Source organism: Misgurnus anguillicaudatus, chromosome 7, assembly GCF_027580225.2.
Source record: "Misgurnus anguillicaudatus chromosome 7, ASM2758022v2, whole genome shotgun sequence".
NCBI lineage: Eukaryota > Metazoa > Chordata > Actinopteri > Cypriniformes > Cobitidae > Misgurnus > Misgurnus anguillicaudatus.
Genome location: NC_073343.2, coordinates 10015322 through 10031424, shown reverse-complemented (window position 1 = coordinate 10031424; position 16103 = coordinate 10015322). Strand labels below are relative to the sequence as shown.

The 16103-nt window shown below is 39.2% G+C and overlaps 1 protein-coding gene across 1 annotated transcript in view; it reads left to right on the top strand.

Moving 5' to 3' along the window:
* Positions 1-15694, top strand: part of tbc1d12a (TBC1 domain family, member 12a) — a 44072-nt gene extending 28378 nt beyond the window's left edge. Inside the window, exons 8-13 of the mRNA XM_055171516.2 lie at positions 10410-10504; positions 10604-10675; positions 10977-11105; positions 11398-11507; positions 13387-13645; positions 13978-15694. Coding sequence (XP_055027491.2) covers positions 10410-10504; positions 10604-10675; positions 10977-11105; positions 11398-11507; positions 13387-13645; positions 13978-14052 — 740 coding nt within the window. The 3' untranslated portion in view covers positions 14053-15694. The remainder of the gene's footprint in view (positions 1-10409; positions 10505-10603; positions 10676-10976; positions 11106-11397; positions 11508-13386; positions 13646-13977) is intronic.
* Positions 15695-16103: the final 409 nt, after the last annotated feature.

Sequence of the window (16103 nt, the reverse complement as noted above, 5' to 3'; positions counted from 1 at the left end):
CTCTGTTGCTAGGGTAATGTATTTGGTTGCTAGGGAAAAAATTGGCATCCCATAATGATTACACTCCGAGTCACAAGTCAAACGGTCCAAACCCCGTGTCTCTACGATGTTCTGATGCGGAGATATAAGGCTTTGTTTACTCTGTTGCTAGGGTACTGTATTTGGTTGCTAGGGAAAAAATTGGCATCCCATAATGATTACACTCTGAGTCACGAGTCAAATGGTCCAACCCCCGTGTCTCTACGATGTTCGGATGCCGAGATATAACTGTTTGAATTTTATGTTGCTAGGGTTCTCAAAAGTGGTTGCTAGGGGCGTGGCTTAATACCTATGTAAGGATCCTGAGAGACTGATTGGATGCCTGAGTAAAATGAGCCCACCCCCATGTCTCTATGACACTGTGGTGCAAAGATATCCATCTGGGCATTTTATAATGGCAGTCTATGGAAGATGTTGCTAGGGTGCCCAAAAGTGGTTGCTAGGGGCGTGGCTTAATAGCTCTGGGATGATCCTGAGAGACTGATTGGATGCCTGAGTGAAATGAGCCCACCCACTTATCTCTACGACACTGTAAAGCAAAGATATCCCATCTGGAACTGTTTTATTCCCTTATATGGGCATGTTTCCTCAATGGGAATTTTCGGGTGCCTCTTACACCCCAGGGGTACAACTTAAACCCCAATGTCATGTATGTTCTTACATAGCCTACCACCCTCTTTAAATTTAGTAACCCACATGTTTCTACAAAATCCTCACTCGTACCTATGACCCGTCAAAATTTTTGCAATGGTAAGTCTATGGGATTTTGCCCCATTGACTTTTCATTGGGCATTTTTGGGCACCTCTTACACCCCAGGGGTACAACTTACACCCCATTGTTATCCATGTTCTTACAGAGCCTACCACCCTCTTCAAATGTTGTAACCCACATGTTTCTACAAAATCCTCGAGCGGAGCTATGACCCGTCAAAGTTGGGCGCAATGTTAAGTCAATGGGATTTTTCGGGTGGTTTTTCGCCCCCCTTTCAGAAATTCTGCACCCGACCGCTTATAAAAGTCATAGCCACCATCTCTTCAATAAACCGGTCGATTTGAGCCCTCTTTCATGGGACTACGGCAAACCGTGCGGGACGAGTTACGCGCCGAAAAAACGTGCAGACATAAGAATAATAATAATAATAATAATAATATCCCTGAGCAATAGTAATAGTGATGCTTTGCATAAATGCAAGCACCACTAATAATAATATCCCTGAGGAATAGTAATAGTGATGCCTTGCATAAATGCAAGCACCACTAATAATAATAATAAGCTTAGATCGAAGAACAGTATGTTGGCTTTGTCAAGCCAACATAATAATAATAATAATAACTAGATAGGTACATTTCCTGAAGAAAATGTGAAGTGGTGCTTGCCGTGGCAAAATTCTGGGGGCAATGTATGATTATACTCCGAGTCACGAATCAAACGGTCCAACCCCCGTGTCTCTACGATGTTCTGATGTGGAGATATAAGGCTTTGTTTATTGAAGGTAGTATGATTACCATGAAGCTAGCATGATGTTAGCATAAATAACGTGAAGGTAGTATGATGTTAACATGATTAGCATGAAGCTAGCATAAAGCGAACATCATTAGCATGAAGCTAACATGATGTTAATATGATTAGCATGAAGTTAGCATGATGTTAGCATGATTATCAGGAAGTTGGCATGATGTTAGCATGATTAGCATGAAGTTAGCATGAAGTTAACATGAAGCTAGCATGATGTTAACATGATAAGCATGAAGGTAGCATGAAGCTAACATGATTAACATGAAGTTAGCATGAAGCTAGCATTAAGCTAGCATGATTAGCATGAAGCTAGCATGAAGCTAACATGATTAGCATGAAGCTAACATGATTAGCATGAAGCTAGCATGATTAGCATGATGTTAGCATGATTAGCATGAAGCTAGCAGGAAGCTAGCATGATTAGCATGAAGCTAGCATGAAGCTAACATGATTAGCATGAAGCTAGCATGAAGCTAACATGATTAGCATGAAGCAAGCATGATTAGCATGAAGCTAGCATGATTAGCATGATGTTAGCATGATGTTAGCATGATTAACATGATGTTAGCATGAAGCTAGCATGAAGCTAACATGAAGCTAGCATGATTAGCATGAAGCTAGCATGGAACTAACATGATTAGCATGAAGCTAGCATGATTAGCATGAAGCTAGCATGATTAGCATCAAGCTAGCATGATGTTAGCATGATGTTAGCATGATTAGCATGAAGCTAGCATAAAGCTAACATGATTAGCATGAAGTTAGCATGAAGCTAGCATGATTAGCATGAAGCTAGCATGATGTTAGCATGAAGCTAGCATGATTAGCATGAAGTTAGCATGAAGCTAGCATGATTAGCATGAAGCTAGCATGATGTTAGCATGAAGCTAACATGATTAGCATGAAGTTAGCATGAAGCTAGCATGATTAGCATGAAGCTAGCATGATGTTAGCATGAAGCTAGCATGATTAGCATGAAGTTAGCATGAAGCTAGCATGATTAGCATGAAGCTAGCATGATGTTAGCATGAAGCTAGCATGATTAGCATGATGTTAGCATGATTAGCATGAAGTTAGCATGATGTTAGAATGATTAGCATAAAGATAGCATGATGTTAGCATGATTAGCATGAAGCTAGCATGATGTTAGCATGATTAGCAAGAAGTTAACATGAAGTTAGCATGAAGCTAGCATGATTGAACGTGAAGTTAGCAAGATTTATTATGAAATTAGCATTAGGCTAGCATGAAACTAGCATGAAGCTAGTATGACTTAGCATTAAGCTAGCATGAAGCTAACATGACCCAAAGACCCAACCCCCATGTCTCTATGATGTTCGGATCCAGAGATATAAGGCTTTGTTTATTATGTTGCTAGGGTGCTCATATTTGGTTGTTAGGGGCGTGGCTTGGGAGTGGCCAACAATGTGGCCAGTTATTACACTCTGAGTCACAAGTAAAATGGTCCAACCCCCGTGTCTCTACGATGTTCTGATGCGGAGATATAAGGCTTTGTTTATTCGGTTGCTAGGGTGCTCATATTTGGTTGCTAGGGGCGTGGCTTGGAAGTGGCCAATGATGTGGCCAGTTATTACACTCCGAGTCACAAGTAAAACGGTCCAACCCCCGTGTCTCTACGATGTTCTGATGTCGAGATATAACTGTTTAAATGTTATGTTGCTAGGGTGCTCAAAAGTGATTGCTAGGGGCGTGGCTTAATACCTATGTAAGGATCCCGAGAGACTGATTGGATGTCTGAGTAAAATGAGCCCAACCCCATGTCTCTATGACACTGTGGTGCAAAGATATCCATCTGGGCATTTTATAATGGCAGTCTATGGGAGATGTTGCTAGGGTGCCCAAAATTGTTGCTAGGGGCGTGGCTTAATAGCTCTGGGATGATCCTGAGAGACTGATTGGATGTCTGAGTAAAATGAGTCCACCCCCATGTCTCTATGACACTGTGGTGCAAAGATATCCATCTGGGCATTTTATAATGGCAGTCTATGGGAGATGTTGCTAGGGTGCCCAAAATTGTTGCTAGGGGCGTGGCTTAATAGCTCTGGGATGATCCTGAGAGACTGATTGGATGTCTGAGTAAAATGAGTCCACCCCCATGTCTCTATGACACTGTGGTGCAAAGATATCCATCTGGGCATTTTATAATGGCAGTCTATGGGAGATGTTGCTAGGGTGCCCAAAATTGTTGCTAGGGGCGTGGCTTAATAGCTCTGGGATGATCCTGAGAGACTGATTGGATGCCCGAGTGAAATGAGCCCACCCACTTATCTCTACGACACTGTAAGGCAAAGATATCCCATCTGGAACTGTTTTATTCCCTTATATGGGCATGTTTCCTGCCCCATTATAAGTCAATGGGAATTTTCGGGTGCCTCTTACACCCCAGGGGTACAACTTACACCCCAATGTCTCGTATGTTCTTACAGAGTCTACCACCCTCTTCAAATGTTGTAACCCACATGTTTCTACAAAATTCTCGAGCGGAGCTATGACTCGTCAAAGTTGGGCGCAATGTTAAGTCAATGGGATTTTTCGGGTGGTTTTTCGCCCCCCTTTCAGAAATCCTGCACCCGATCCCTTATAAAAGTCATAGCACACCTCTCCTCAATAATCCGGTCGATTTGAGCCCTCTTTCGTGGGTCTACGACAAAGCGTGCGGGACGAGTTACGCGCCGAAAAAAGTGTCCAGAAAAAGAAGAATAATAACTAGATAGAAAAGTTTGTTGACAAACTTTATGTTGGCTTGACAAAGCCTGGCCTGAACGTTAAAAACTGTTTGACAGAAGTTTAGTTTAGTAGGCTATCTGGCTGTTAGTATGTTTAAGTATGAAGCTAGCCTGATTTAGCATGAAGCTAGCATGATTAGCCTGAAGCTAGCATGAAGGTAACATGATTAGCATGAAGCTAGCATGATGCTAACATGAAATAGCATGAAGCTAGCATGATGCTAACATGAAATAGCATGAAGCTAGCATGATGCTAACATGAAATAGCATGAAGCTAGCATGATGCTAACATGAAATAGCATGAAGCTAGCATGAAGCTAACATGATTAGCATGAAGCTAGCATCAAGTTAGCATGATTAGCATGAAGCTAGCATGATGCTAACATGAATTAGCATGAAGTTAGCATGATGCTAACATGAATTAGCATGAAGCTAGCATGATGCTAACATGAATTAGCATGAAGCTAGCATGAAGCTAACATGAATTAGCATGAAGCTAGCATGATGCTAACATGAATTAGCATGAAGCTAGCATGATGCTAACATGAATTAGCATGAAGCTAGCATGATGCTAACATGAATTAACATGAAGCTAGCATGATGTTAACATGATGCTAACATGAAGCTAGCATGATGCTAACATGAATTAGCATGATGCTAACATGAATTAGCATAAAGCTAGCATGATGCTAACATGAATTAGCATGACGCTAACATGAAATTAGCATGAAGCTAGCATGATGCTAACATGAATTAGCATGAAGTTAGCATGAAGCTAGCATGATGCTAACATGAATTAGCATGAAGCTAGTATGATGCTAACATGAATTAGCATGAAGCTAGCATGATGTTAACATGAATTAGCATGAAGCTAGCATGATGCTAACATGAATTAGCATGAAGCTAGCATGATGCTAACATGAATTAGCATGAAGTTAGCATGATGTTAACATGAATTAGCATTAAGCTAGCATGATGCTAACATGAATTAGCATGAAGCTAGCATGAAGCTTACATGAATTAGCATGAAGCTAGCATGATGCTAACATGAATTAGCATGAAGATAGCATGATGCTAACATAAATTAGCATGAAGCTAGCATGATGCTAACATGAATTAGCATTAAGCTAGCATGATGTTAACATAAATTAGCTTGAAGCTAGCATGATGTTAACATGAATTAGCATGAAGCTAGCATGATGCTAACATGAATAAGCATGAAGTTAGCAAGATTTATTATGAAATTAGCATAAAGCTAGCATGAAACTAGCATGAAGCTAGTATGACTTAGCTTGAAGCTATCATGAAGCTAACATGACCAAGAGACCCAACCCCTATGTCTCTATGATGTTTGGATCCAGAGAAATAAGGCTTTGTTTATTATGTTGCTAGGGTGCTCATATTTGGTTGCTAAGGGCGTGGCTTAATAGCTCAATAAGAATCCTTAGAGACTGATTGGATGCCTGAGTAAAATGAGCCCACCCCCATGTCTCTGTGACACTGTGCTGCAAAGATATCCATCTGGGCATTTTATAATGGAAGTCTATGGGAGATGTTGCTAGGGTGCCCAAAAATGGTTGCTAGGGGCGTGGCTTAATTGCTATGGGATGATCCAGAGAGACTGATTGGATGCCTGAGTAAAATGAGCCCACCCCCATGTCTCTATGACACTGTAAAGCGAAGATATTCCATCTGGAACGTTTTTATTCCCTTATATGGGCGTGTTTCCTGCCCCGTTATAAGTCAATGGGGAATTTTGGGGGCCTCCTACACACCAGGGGTGAAACTTACACCCCAATGTGATGTATGTTCTTACAGAGCCTGCCAGCCTCTGCACATGTGGTAACCCACAAGTTTGTACAAATTTCTCGCTTGCAGCTATGACCCGTCAAAGTTTGTCGCAATGTTAAGTGAATTGAAAATTTGGGGTGTTTGAGCTCCCCGTTTATGAATTCTGTAGGTCCCATCAGTTAGATATGGCATATCACCTATCTACGGACCATTCTTAAAATTTTTGTAATGTTTTGTGGGTGTAGCTTGAAAGCTCTAGGAGGAGTTACAATTGGTAAAAAGTATGAACAGAAGAAGAATAATAATAATAACTAGATAGGTACATTTCCTGAAGAAAATGTGAGTGGTGCTTGCCGTGGCAAAATTCTGGGTAACATATATGATTATACTCCAAGCCAAAAGTAAAACGATCCAACTCCCGTGTCTCTACGATGTTCTGATGCGGAGATATAAGGCTATGTTTATCCGGTTGCTAGGGTACTGTATTTGGTTGCCAGGGAAAAAATTGCCATCCACTAGTGATTACCCTCAGAGTCACGAGTCAAACGGTCCAACCCCCGTGTCTGTACAATGTTATGATGCGGAGATATAAGGATTTTTATACACTCTTGCTAGGGAAATGTATTTGGTTGATATGGAACAAATTGGCATCCACTAGTGATTACCCGCCGAGTCACAAGTAAAACGATCCAACCCCCGTGTCTCTACGATGTCCTGATCCAAAGATATAAGGCTTTGTTTACTCTGTTGCTAGGGTACTGTATTTGGTTGCTAGGGAACAAATTGGCATCCACTAGTGATTACCCTCCAAGTCACGAGTCAAGCGGTCCAAACCCCGTGTCTCTACGATGTTCTGATGCGGAGATATAAGGCTTTGTTTACTCTGTTGCTAGGGTACTGTATTTGGTTGCTAGGGAAAAAATTGGCATCCACTAGTGATTACCCTCCGAGTCACGAGTCAAACGGTCCAAACCCCGTGTCTCTACGATGTTCTGATGCGGAGATATAAGGCTTTGTTTACTCTGTTGCTAGGGTACTGTATTTGGTTGCTAGGGAAAAAATTGGCATCCACTACTGATTACCCTCCGAGTCACGAGTCAAACGGTCCAACCCCCGTGTCTCTACGATGTTCTGATGCAGAGATATAAGGCTTTGTTTATTCTGTTGCTAGGGTACTGTATTTGGTTGCTAGGGAAAAAATTGGCATCCCATAGTGATTACACTCTGAGTCTCGAGTCAAACGGTCCAACCCCCGTGTCTCTACGATGTTCTGATGTTGAGATATAAGGCTTTGTATATTCGGTTGCTAGGGTACTGTATTTGGTTGCTAGGGAGAAAATTGCCATCCCATAGTGATTACACTCCAAGCCACAAGTAAAACGGTCCAACCCCCGTGTTTCTACGATGTTCTGATGTTGAGATATAAGGCTTTGTATATTCGGTTGCTAGGGTACTGTATTTGGTTGCTAGGGAGAAAATTGCCATCCCATAATGATTACACTTCAAGACATAAGTAAAACGGTCCAACCCCCGTGTCTCTACGATGTTCTGATGCCGAGATATAACTGTTTGAATTTTATGTTGCTAGGGTGCTCAAAAGTGGTTGCTAGGGGCGTGGCTTAATACCTCAATAGGATCCCGACAGACTGATTGGATGCCTGAGTAAAATGAGCCCACCCCCATGTCTCTGTGAAACTGTGGTGCAAAGATATCCATCGGGGCATTTTATAATGGCAGTCTATGGGATAGGTTGCTAGGGTGCCCAAAATGGTTGCTAGGGTAACCTTACACCCCATTGTGCGGGACATCCTGACAGAGTCTAGCACCCTTTTCAAATTTAGTAACCCACATCTTTCTACAAAATCCTGGCTCGTACCTATGACCCGTCAAAGTATTTGCAATGTTAAGTCTATGGGATTTTCCCCCATTGACTTTTCATTGGGGCACTTTTGGGTGCCTCTTACACCCCAGGTGTACTACTTACACCCCAATGTGATATATGTTCTTACAGAGTCTACCACCCTCTCCAAATGTTGTAAACTACTTGTTTCTACAAAATCCTCGAGCGGAGCTATGACTCGTCAATGTTGGGCTCAATGTTAAGTCAATGGGATTTTTCGGGTGGTTTTTCGCCCCCCTTTTGGAAATCCTGCACCCGATCGCTTATAAAAGTCATAGCAGTCGTGTCCTTAATAAGCCCGTTGATTTGAGCCCTCTTTCATGGGTCTACGACAAACCGTGCGGGACTAGTTAGGTGCCGAAAAAGTGTGCAGATGTAAGAATAAAATATAATAATTATTATAATAATAATAATATCCCTGAGCAATAGTAATAGTGATGCCTTGCATAAATGCAAGCACCACTAATAATAATAAGCTTAGATCGAAGAACAGTATGTTGGCTTTGTCAAGCCAACATAATTATTATAATAATAATAAGTATGCAAGATAATAATAGTGATGCCTTGCATAAATGCAAGCACCACTAATAAGTTTAACTACAATAACAGTATGTTGGCTTTGTCAAGCCAACATAATAAAGCAATAAGCCCCAAGAAGCAGTGGGTTACTCCGCTTCACGTAGTGCCTAACAACGCCCCTTAGCTGTTATAAAATGCACTGTAACCCCACTGCTTTACGGGGTTTATTGCTTTTATAAAACGGTTACTACGTATGCATAACGTTAGCAGGATTTCACAAAATACAACACAAGTTGTAATTACATTAGTACAAATATTACTCTTCCGCCAAACAAAGTAGTTCCTCAGAATCAAGTGTGGCTGCAACAGAGCGCAGTTCACAACCAACATGGATGCGGCAAAGACACAATGAAAATATGATTTAAAACTGTGGTGTTTATTTTTATAAATCAACATTCATCTAAAATATACATTAACATTTATATCGTGCAACTGTTGACGTGATAATCAAATATGCGTGGAACCATGCTTAACTTTAACTCTTTCCCCGTCAGCGTTTTTTTTTTTTTTTTAGTTGCCACCCAGCTTTAGTTTAATGGCTTCCAGAAAAATGATCTGCTTTAAATAAACATAAAATATATCAAATGAAAGAAAAAAATGCTCCGCTTTAAAAAAAAAAAAAAAAAAAAAAAGTTTTATCCTAACTTCATTTTTTATTTTATAACAAATAAAATTTTAAGCTAAAAGGGGAGATAATTAAATTTTTGTGAAGAACTTTTGTAAGAGATCAGATTCAGAGACATGAACAGTACTACACGGTGTTATCAGTGTTGAGTGAATGCGTCAAGTGTTTAAGATGGGTAAGATCGCCATCTAGTGGATAATAGCGGACCTATGAATTTAACGTAGAAACTCCTCAGAAAGCGTTTTCATTTTATTGACGAGATGACTCATTAATATTTATTGACATTTATCGGGATATCGCCATCAATTGTGCAATTGAAGAGTTTCGTTGCAAAACAAGATATCCACCGTTTTGTTAATTGTTCAGAAATCACGTTTTTTGGTTGTGCATTCCAATTAATTTCAATGCAACTGCAGTTGGTTTGTTTTGATTTAAACCTTCATAACTTAAAAAATACAGCAAAGTAGCACCATAAAACAAAATAATAACATGATAACATAATAATAAACATGTTTTGACAAAAATGTAAAAAAAAATGGATTTATCTCGTTATGCAACGAAACTCTTCAATTGTAGAAAAATATAAAATATGATTAAAGAAATAAAGGTGTTTATTTTCATAAATCAGTACGCAGCAACAGTGGTGCAGTGATACTTATGTAATGCGGTCCGAACCGTGGGGTTACTGGGGTATTTTATCACGGCTTAGAACACGTTTCAACCAATCAAAATGAAGAACCAGAACTGGCCGTTTTTAGCATAGTTTTTACTTTTAGCATAGGACTTAAGTCTTGCATGACTGAAATAACTGCCCCTGCCTAGTGAAGCGACTTCACTAAAGAGACTTTTCTGCAGCTCTTATTGTATATTTTAGAAAATGTTTGTATTATGAAAAATGGGTGGTCCGTGCCACGATAAAGCCAAACGCAGTGGGAAGGTAAAGATGTTTTAGAAGTTACATTTTGTTTCAAAAATCTAAAGATGTAATACGTTGAATAATATCCAATACTTACAATAACACCGGGAACAAGAAACCCTTTGAATTTCATGAAACAGATTTGTTAGAATGTGTTTCCAGTGTCAATACTGTATGTTTTGATGATATCTGTACATGGTTTCCATTACCAGCTTCCTGAATTGCGTCACAAGAGCTAAGCTTTCAAATGATTTGTCCTATTTGCTGTGACTAATGCCTTGATCTGGTTTGATTAGACTGTGGTGTGTCACTGGCTGACAGAGAGTCTAGTCTGGATTTAATCAAGCTTGATATATCAAGAACTTTCCCATCTCTCTACATATTCCAGAAGGTAAAAACCGGTGTCTCGTCCATGCATAATACCACTTTGTATTGTATTGTCTTTTTGATTTCCATTATTATATATTTGTACCTCTCTCTTATTCATTAGGGTGGACCATACCATGATTTATTGCACAACGTGTTGGGGGCATACACCTGTTATAGACCCGATGTTGGCTATGTACGTATCAAGCAGTATGACATGAGAGAATGTGATATAAAAGCTCATTCACCAGCTACTGTTCAGTGCATGTGAAGCGTGAAGTTTACATGAACCAGGTCACATGTTATGCTTAAGGCAAAGAGCTGATGCATAAACAACACATGCAAACTAGCTCTGTGGAAGGTGCAAAACTCTATGGGTGGGGCATCCTTCCTAGCAGTCCAGCAAATATACCAAGAATAAACTCATCACATGGTCCGGGACAACAGTCATGGTTTGTATGGCATGTGCTTATGTGTCATTTGTTCAATGTTTTAAGGTCCAGGGCATGTCCTTCATTGCTGCTGTTCTCATTCTGAATTCGGAAGAGGCCGATGCCTTTATTGCCTTCGCCAACCTCCTTAATAAACCATGCCAGATGGCCTTCTTCAGAGTGGACCATGACCTGGTACGCATACCTATTTGCACCCATATATACCCTTAAAATTAAGGGCAAGTTGCACTGTCTGCATTTGTACTCAATTTATTCCAACCATCTGTTGACCCACTTTATAAAGACTTCATTGGCCAGAAACTCTGGGCCAAGGACTTCCAAAAGTCACAATGTTGGCAAATTTGCTGACAAACATTCCTCATATAATGCACACTGGATGTTATTATATTTTGTATTATGTTTGTGTTTCAAGATGGACTCATGTTTTGTATTACTGTCATAATTTGTTTTGTTTTTTTCTCTAAAGATGCTGAAGTATTTTGCATCGTTTGAAGTGTTTTTTGAAGAGAACCTCCCCAGACTATTTCAGCACTTTCAGAACAACAGCTTGACCCCTGACTTTTACCTCATAGACTGGTAATTCTGCGGTTTAAATCTCTCTTCCTCCTCTGTCTGTTCCTCTCATCTATGCATATTTCTTTTCCTTGTTTTGAAACCACAGAGGAGAGATAAACTAGCTATTGTTTAACTACACTTAGCCTTTACCGCCCCCTAGGGTTGGTCTGTGGTTCACAGGCTGTCTGAGATGGTGGATGACAGATCCTCTAACTCTTAAAATCTAAATTGACACCTAACAATTAATTATTTTGCAGCAGTCCTTATTTTTTTAATAAATTGTGAAAAACTAAACTGCTACTATAATTTAGGAGGGCATTGTGTTCGAAATGTGCAAAATGTTGTGGGTTTGATTCTCAGGGTACACGTATATTGACAAGGCTAAAAATGTATGGCTTGAATGCACTGTACGTCACTTACAAAATGGATAAATGTAAATGTAAACTTAAAGGAATAGTTCATCCAAAATGAAAAATAATCATTATTTTACTCACCCTCAAGCTATCCTAGGTGTATATGACTTTCTTCTTCCAGCCAAACACAGCCAGAAGTATATGAAATAATATCTTGGCTGTGAAATAAGTATGTCTTCAGCTTTACAATGGCTTTGGATAGTGCCCTATTTTAAATCTCTAAAACGTGCATCCATCCATCTATCTAAAACTGATACAGTTATTAAAGGAAAACGCCACAAATTTTTACCTTAACTTAGACAAGTTAATACATAACTATCTTTTTTCAATGCATGCACTTAATTTTTGTACAGTGCTTCGTGAATGTGTTAGCATTTAGCCTAGCCCCATTCATTCCTTTGGATCCAAACAGGGATGAATTTAGAAGCCACCAAACACTTCCATGTTTTTCCTATTTGAAGACTGTTACATGAGTAGTTACACAAGTAAGTATGGTGGTACAAAATAAAATGTGTTGATTTTTTTTAAGTGGATAGAAAATGAGAACTATATTGTATGGTGGAAGAGCACTTGAAGTGCCACCATACTTGTGTAACTACTCATGTATAAGTCTTTAAATAGGGAAAACATGGAAGTGTTTGATGGCTTCTAAATTCATCCCTGTTTGGATCCTAAGGAATGAATGGGGCTAGGCTAAATGCTAACGCATTCACCACACGCTGTACAAAGATTAAGTGCACGCATTGAATAAAGATAGGTATGTATTCATTCAACAAATTGAGGAACATAGTAAAATATAAAAAAATGGTGGTGCTTTCCTTTAAATGACAAAGCAAAGGGTTTATATTTCACAATGTATTAATAATCTACAGCCATAAACACATTTATGAAAGAGTTGAGGTCAGGTGGAAGGCAGACCTCTGACATAATGTTACAAAAACCCATCACTTTACTTGGGAAGACATTTAAAGGGTCCATGGCATGAAAATGTTAGCATTGCCACTTTGTAGGGGTGAGCAAAAATGTGTAATTTTGGGTGTGTCCTTTAAAATGCAAATGAGCGGATGATGTGAAAACACTGATCGCAATTCAAACTCAGTTGTGCGGTCAATTATTTTTTTTCTCTTTCTTTCACTCTGCCCTAAATGGCAGTGCTGTGGTTGGATAGTGCATATTAAAGGGGGGGTATTATTATAATAAGAGCTCCTTATGACATCAACAAGGAGGACCAAATTTCAACCACCTATTTTTTAATCACACCTACAAAGTGTTCATGCCATGGGCCCTTTAAAAACTGTATAGATTAGTTTGTGATAAATGCACTTTTTGGAGATTTGAAAATGGGGCACTATCCAATGCCACTAGAATCTAAAAAGAGCCAGGATATTATTTAATTTAACTCTTGACTGTGTTTGGCTGAAGGAAGAAGTCATATACACCTTTTAAACACACCAATAAGTTTATCATCACTTTTGTCTTTGTCTCAGGATCTTCACTCTGTACAGTAAGTCATTACCGTTGGATGTGGCCTGTCGTGTTTGGGATGTGTTTTGCCGAGATGGAGAGGAGGCATTATTCCGGACGGGACTGGGAATTCTACGGCTGTACCAGGATGTTCTGCTGCAGATGGATTTCATCCACAGTGCGCAATTTCTTTCTCGGCTGCCTGAAAACACACCTGCACATGCACTCTTCTCCTGCATAGCAAACACACAGATGGTCAGTAACAACCGGCGGTGGAACCAGGTGAGACGAATACACTCACACAAAGATCTCTTATAACATTTGTAATGCAAGGCTTTCTTAATATTGCTTCATGATCATGTTGTAGATCCATACTGATGCCCGGATTCGATTTAATGCCAGTTTAGTTTAATTCAGTTCAGTTCTATCACCTTTGAAAATTATGTAAATTTACAGAATCAGCCTTACAGAATACATTAGCAACAGACAACTAAGACAAAAAATAGAAAAATTACTTTAAACAAAAAAAAGTGCAATACCATAGGATGTTGATTTGAATTGAATTCAAAAATCTCCTAAATGAGTTCTAACTGGCTTTCTTGGGTCAACTACAGGTCTTTTCTGCTCTGATGAAAGATGGACTAAAAGAAACGGACAAAAGCAGCAGTAGTCCTGCCTTAAGAAGCTAACAGCTGACACTCCTAAACGACATGGGGATCTTTCTGAGGCTCGGAGATGATGACTCTTCACGCAGCACTTTGAACTCTGCCTTGTGCCTGAGGAGAACCTAAAGATCTGAAGGACATCTTGGCGTCAAACTTGATATGCTTGTTGTACTGTTGAAAATGGGATGTTTCTTCACTTACGTTCAAAAGCGTTTATACCTGTGTTTAAGAATGAATTTGAGAGAAGGAGAGTAATTCAAATGTGAGTCAGGTTATCGTATAATGTGCCAACTTTGTCAATGTTACTTTTGTAATTTTGTGACTGTAAGAAAACAACCAGATCAGATAATGATCAGAACCATTTACACACATACAGAGGCCTAATCTATAGACATGAACGCTCCAGGCCAGCAGTAATCTTGCACCAGCGGTAGGCCATCTGGTGCACAGACACACACACACATAATCTAAACCTACAGTAGCCTTTCATTTAGCATACAGCAAATCTGTCAATGCATTTATACAAAATGTGTTTGTTTTTCTTTTTTTACAATTCAGTCTGTTTGCTAAAATCCTCACCTCTGTTTGACTGCAGTTATAGAGCCATTGATACCTATGGCAATGTTTCTGTATCCCTGTGACCACATGTGAGCCACAGTATACCCCAAAACTAAACAGAGACCTGGAATTGCTGATCTGAGATCAGGGTTTGCCTGTTATATGACATCTAAAGACAGATGCTGATCAAATATTACAACTCGAGAGGTTTACACATCAGTTTTCTAAATAATCAGCCATGAGGTTTTGAATACAATGTTTGCAAACACACACATGAACTACACACTAACATTAACCAGCAAACAAAAGATCAAGTTTTGCACCTTTTACAACACTCCAAAATGAATGATTTTTTACATTTTGTTGTTATTTAAAGCCAGTTTTTAATTTAAGAATCATCTTTTTATCTTTCTCACAATTGTACAGTTTTCTTACATCAACAGTGGAAATTGTACATTGCTTGTGTGAGGGATCTAGTCAAGTTCAGTATTGGAGACCTGATTTGTCTTCCTCTCATTCTTTCTTCTTATTTTTTTTACTTGCACAGCATCTTATAAAATGAAACTACTTTTAAGGAAGACTTTGTTACATTGTACAAGCCACAACATGGGACCAGCATGTTTTTGAGAAGTGCCATCTACAAAATACAGCAATGGCTTCTTTTTGGACAAGAAGTTTATGCTGCCTGCTTCATGGTCCTTTAACATTATATTTAATGAAATACCCGGTTCATTAATTCTGTGCAAAATAAAAAAAAGAAATTCTACTAAATTGTAATTTATACTGTCATAAATCGGTACACCCCTCAACATTATATCAAATACTATAGCTTGTTCCTTTTTTCTTTTTTGTAATAGTCAATTGCCTTTATACCTTACCCATGAACCATGGTTAGCTACTTTTTATAGTGTGCTGGGGGAATGTGCTATTACGCTAATCTTGAAAGCATTTCATTAGTTGTCACCCACTGTTGCAGGCCAAGTCAGAACTTTTGTTGTCTGCTGCTTACCTGAAGATACAGACTGCTCTTGTTAATTTGTTAAATGGGACATATCATGAAAAATCTTTTCTGTTTTATTAAACCATTCTCTGCAAGCATATGAAAAAATAGTTCATTGAAATTTGGCTCCCCCTGTGATGTCAGAAGGGGATAATGCCACCCCTTTATCTGCACTATCCAACCACTGCACTGCCTTTTAGTGCAGAGATCGCATTTGCATTATAAAGGACACACCCAAAATGGCACATTTTTTATCAAAACTACAAAGTGGCAATTTTAACATGTTATAATAAATTATCTATATGGTGTTTTGATCTAAAACTTCACATGCATACTCTGGACACCAAAGACTTACACTCACCTAAAGGATTATTAGGAACACCATACTAATACTGCGTTGGACCCCCTTTCGCCTTCAGAGTCTTAATTCTATGTGGCATTGATTCAACAAGGTGCCGAAAGCATTCTTTAGAAATGTTGGCCGATATTGATAGGATAGCATCTTGCAGTTGATGGA